At 48.2% G+C, this 5,180-nt stretch overlaps 1 protein-coding gene across 1 annotated transcript in view; it reads right to left on the bottom strand.

Moving 5' to 3' along the window:
- LOC310947354 (P2Y purinoceptor 14-like) overlaps positions 1-3,266 on the bottom strand; it is a gene marked incomplete at both ends in the record, with an annotated part of 8,986 nt that extends 5,720 nt beyond the window's left edge. The window contains 2 exons of the mRNA XM_083914144.1: positions 1,697-1,956; positions 3,135-3,266. Coding sequence (XP_083770270.1) covers positions 1,697-1,956; positions 3,135-3,266 — 392 coding nt within the window. The remainder of the gene's footprint in view (positions 1-1,696; positions 1,957-3,134) is intronic.
- Positions 3,267-5,180: the final 1,914 nt, after the last annotated feature.

The following is a 5,180-nucleotide window of genomic DNA, read 5'->3' as shown; positions in this document are numbered from 1 at the left end:
TCCATCTATCTATCTATCCACCTATCTATCTATCTATCTGGATCACTTTGACCCCCCTGCTCTAATGGGACGAGATGATCTGTGTCGTTCAACACTTTGTCTTTGGATCTTCCCCCCAAACAGAACTGAGAGTCTGGACTGTTTTAACTCATCACTTTAGGGCGCACTCCCACTGTGCCTCCGTACCGTGCCCGAGCACGTCTCACGGCTAAAGTCTGGTTCCTTTGACCAGTGTGAGTGCAACCGTACCACGTCTAGGAGCGGCACGCTTGCCGTCCACGGCCCGTTTGGGAGAGGTGGGCTTTAGTAAAGCAGGTTTGCACGTGTACGAGCACGAGCGTGCGCACGTGTACGAGCACGAGGCCTACGGCGGTTCTGAGGTCATTTCCTGTGCGCCTGTTGGGACGTAGAAAAAAGAAGGAGGGACCATGCGCGGACATTTCAAACAATGGCGGTGAAAGGTTCACGTTGGTGTGATGCAGAGGTGGAGTGTTTACTGCAGATTTGGTCGATGAAAAGATTCAAAAACAGTCGACAAGACGCACAAAAACTCCGAGGTCTACGGAAAGATCTGGAAACAAAGCCACGCATCGCCATGACGTCATCAATGCGTGTGACGTGTTACGGCGTGATGACGTATAGGCAGCAAGAAGCATTCTCCGAGGCCCAGGTAGTGTGAGGACAAACGGGCCTGGAGGGGGGGACAAGGACCCTAAAGCACGGGGCACGGGACGGAGGCACAGTGGGAGGGCGCCCTTAATTAACATGAAGCCTTAACTCTATTGTTGTGGATTTGTTTGCGTCTCTCACTTGGATCCGTTGAGACGTCGAGTGTTACCGACGCTCTCGTCACTGTGAAAATGTGGAAGAGGAAAAGCTCAAAGAGCAGAGATGATTCGTTGTTGGTGAACGAACACACGGTGGAATTAACATACTGAAATAACACCGAACTGTTTGATTTCCAAAGTGACAGTAAAGTGTCACCTCTGCAGCAGAGCAACAAAGTGACACCCTGACCTCAATAAAGCTGCAGAGACACGCTCCCACACCAAGGTTTCTTTGAAGTCGTTACTCGGTGACGTCAAACAGCCACCACAAGACTTTCATACCTAAACCACAACTGAACGCTGACACACGGGTGTTACTGAGCGGTGCAGGGGCGGCTGGGTGGATTTTGCAACAGTTGGACAAAACCAGGTCAGGCTCCGTCGCTCCGTGACCAATTCTGGACCTCTGTTCAACGCTCAAACGACTGTAGGTCCACTGTTTGGACATCCACATCCAGTTTGCGTAGGTTCATGATCAACCCCTCTGTCCTATAATTACAGGGCTTTCTGTCAGATTAAGGGGCCGTCACATGATCAGTTTGTTGCGCTGGGCTCGCCGTGAGGTTGCCCGCAGAGACCCAGTCAACGGCTAAATCAACGTTAGCGTTAAAAGAACCGTTAGCTCCTACCATGCATTCACACCAAAAGCGGTGGAGGCGATGAAAGCGTTCAAAATCAATGTAAATGGCGCGATGACACGCGATGTCGCTTTCGGGCGACGCGTTCCGAGCGATAAGAGCGATGAAGCGGGAGGAGACTCCACTTAAAGAAAGATGTAGCGCTTATTCTATAAACATCGTGATGCTCTGTGCGGGATCGCTGAAATCTGATACCAGCCTATAACAAGCTGCTCCCCCGCCAAGTCCTACCTGTTAGCTGCGATGTAACCCATGAACAGGATGCTGGCGTACATGTTCAGGTAGAAGGCGGAGGCGCCGAAGGTGCAGTAGACCCAGCGGACGGAGGCGGAGCTGCTGGCGTAGAAGGTGATTCGTATGGGCAGACAGAGGCTGATCAGGAAGTCTGCGGCTGCCAGGTTCTTCAGGTAGACGGTCACGCTGCTGGAGACCTGCTGCCGAGCCCCGCAGAAGTAGACCTTCAGGGTGAAGCCGTTGAGGAGCAAACCCACCTGCGGAGGAGGCGGGGAACCGGATTTACATCATCTACAACAAGGAAAGAGACTCACAAGGAACAACAAGGAAAGGGACTCACAAGGAACAACAAGGAAAGGGACTCACCAGGAACAACAAGGAAAGGGACTCACCAGGAACAACAAGGAAAGGGACTCACAAGGAACAACAAGGAAAGGGACTCACCAGGAACAACAAGGAAAGAGACTCAACAGGAACAACAAGGAAAGAGACTCACCAGGAACAACAAGGAAAGGGACTCACCAGGAACAACAAGGAAAGGGACTCACAAGGAACAACAAGGAAAGAGACTCACCAGGAACAACAAGGAAAGAGACTCACCAGGAACAACAATGAAAGAGACTCACAAGGAACAACAAGGAAAGGGACTCACCAGGAACAACAAGGAAAGGGACTCACCAGGAACAACAAGGAAAGGGACTCACAAGGAACAACAAGGAAAGGGACTCACCAGGAACAACAAGGAAAGGGACTCACCAGGAACAACAAGGACAGGGACTCACCAGGAACAACAAGGAAAGGGACTCACCAGGAACAACAAGGAAAGGGACTCACCAGGAACAACAACAAGGAAAGGGACTCACCGGGAACAACAAGGAAAGGGACTCACAAGGAACAACAAGGAAAGGGACTCACCAGGAACAACAAGGGAAGAGACTCACAAGGAACAACAAGGAAAGGGACTCACAAGGAACAACAAGGAAAGGGACTCAACAGGAACAACAAGGAAAGGGACTCAACAGGAACAACAAGGAAAGGGACTCAACAGGAACAACAAGGAAAGGGACTCAACAGGAACAACAAGGAAAGGGACTCAACAGGAACAAGAAGGAAAGGGACTCACCAGGAACAACAAGGAAAGGGACTCACCAGGAACAACAAGGGAAGGGACTCACCAGGAACAACAAGGAAAGAGACTCACCAGGAACCACAAGGAAAGAGACTCACCAGGAACAACAAGGAAAGAGACTCACCAGGAACAACAAGGAAAGGGACTCACCAGGAACAACAGGGAAAGTGACTCACCAGGAACAACAAGGAAAGGGACTCACCAGGAACAACAAGGAAAGGGACTCACCAGGAACAACAAGGACAGAGACTCACCAGGAACAACAAGGAAAGGGACTCACCAGGAACAACAAGGAAAGGGACTCACCAGGAACACCAGAGCGTAGACGAGCAGGAAGAAAACGTGGGCCGAGGTGTCGACCTGATCGCAGCGAGTCCCGTTGGAGTCCGAGGACTGGTTGTAGACGGGAGTCACTCCCACTCCTCTGAGGTCCTTCATGTTTCTGGACGTTCTAATATAAAGGATGTATGTATGAGTTAGAACATCCTCCATCAGTGCAGGAACCTGCTGATGCTGAAGGGGAAGTGGCAGTAAACCTCAGCTGCACGTACGCTAAAATACACCCGGTTACCCAGAAGAGCCGGACCTCACATCTAAATGTGATGTCTGGTTTCCAGAGTCACGTCACGCCCCAGAACCTCGCTCCAAAGCTGCTCTGAAGCTCGGTCTCAGGCCCACAGCGGCCCACATCTGCACATTGTTTGACGTTTAACTTTATTGACAACAGCTTTTACCTGTAGCGGATTATTCTGCAGCGTGATTTTAGGACTTTTCCTGCAGGAAAGAGTCTGAATACTTCTTCCACGACTGGATTTTCTCCTTCAGTTCTCCATCTGTCCAACAAATGTCCTCAGACTCTCTCACGTGCCCAGTCACCTGCAGTCTTTATGCATCGGCCAGTATTCACATGAATGGACATGAAACCGAGTAATACTCAGTGCTGCTGAGCTGCAAAACCAGCACAAAAAGATGCAAAATGACTAAAAATAGATGCAAAACCAGCACAAAAAGATGCAAAATGACTAAAAATAGATGCAAAACCAGCACAAAAAGATGCAAAATGACTAAAAATAGATGCAAAGCAGCACAAAAAGATGCAAAATGACTAAAAATAGATGCAAAACCAGCACAAAAAGATGCAAAATGACAAAAAAATAGATGCAAAACCAGCACAAAAAGATGCAAAATGACTAAAAATAGATGCAAAGCAGCACAAAAAGATGCAAAATGACTAAAAATAGATGCAAAACCAGCACAAAAAGATGCAAAATGACAAAAAAATAGATGCAAAACCAGCACAAAAAGATGCAAAATGACTAAAAATAGATGCAAAACCAGCACAAAAAGATGCAAAATGACTAAAAATAGATGCAAAACCAGCATATAAAGATGCAAAATGACTAAAAATAGATGCAAACCCACCACAAAAAGATGCAAAATGACTAAAAATAGATGCAAAACCAGCACAAAAAGATGCAAAATGACTAAAAATAGATGCAAAACCACCACAAAAAGATGCTAAATGACTAAAAATTGACATAAAATGTGTTTATGTGTTTGTGTTCTCTGTCGCTCTTGTTAATTAATGTGCGTTTTCTCTTTTTTACATAAAGAAATCTGAGTTTCTGAGCCGCTCACTGTCGTCTTCTTCCACGTCTGTAAACTCGGGTTCCATGTCCGAAGCCTCGTAATGATCCGAGTACAAGAACACGGCTGAGAGAGCGCGGTGCAAACAACATCCTGTTCCTCCTGAATCACAATGAGGAGGAAGCTTCAGCCTTAAGATGTTTGGGGACCTTAGCTCCTGATCCTCAGACCGGCTTCAGCCAAAACAACGCCCGTATTACCGGCGCTGCTTCCTCTCCGCGTGGCCCGTAGAGCAGCATCACCAGAGACTTCCACTGACCGAGACCGCTTCCTCTGCACTGCTCCACTAACTTTAATGTGGGTTAAGTGATTTAATTGTTGCGGCTCTTCTAGACTTTCCACTGATGCTCCACTGAGTTACAGACGTCTCCTTCTCCGCGTGAGTCAAAGTCTGTGACGGTAAATTACAACCGACGTGTTTTGGGCTTTAAAACGCAGGACAAACACATTATTTCCCTCCTACTCGTGATGCAGACGTTCTACCTGGACACGCAGCATGGTCACCTCTGCATCAGCGTGATTCACCGTAGATCTCGTGCCTGCTGTGACTAATGTTAATGCCTCGTTTGTATGTGTGACTAATGCCATATCCCAAATGTTCTGCAGATTGGGCCGTTTGCCTTCTGTCTTTAAACTCCACTGTGTGGTGGTCAGAACTGTCTCCTCACAGCGAGAGGGTTCCAGGTTTGAATCCCTGCTGGGGCC

This window comes from Echiichthys vipera, assembly GCF_963691815.1.
Source record: "Echiichthys vipera genome assembly, chromosome: 5".
Classification (NCBI taxonomy): domain Eukaryota; kingdom Metazoa; phylum Chordata; class Actinopteri; order Perciformes; family Trachinidae; genus Echiichthys; species Echiichthys vipera.
The sequence above is the reverse complement of the archived record's forward strand: the minus strand, read 5'-3'. Positions and strand labels throughout refer to the sequence as shown.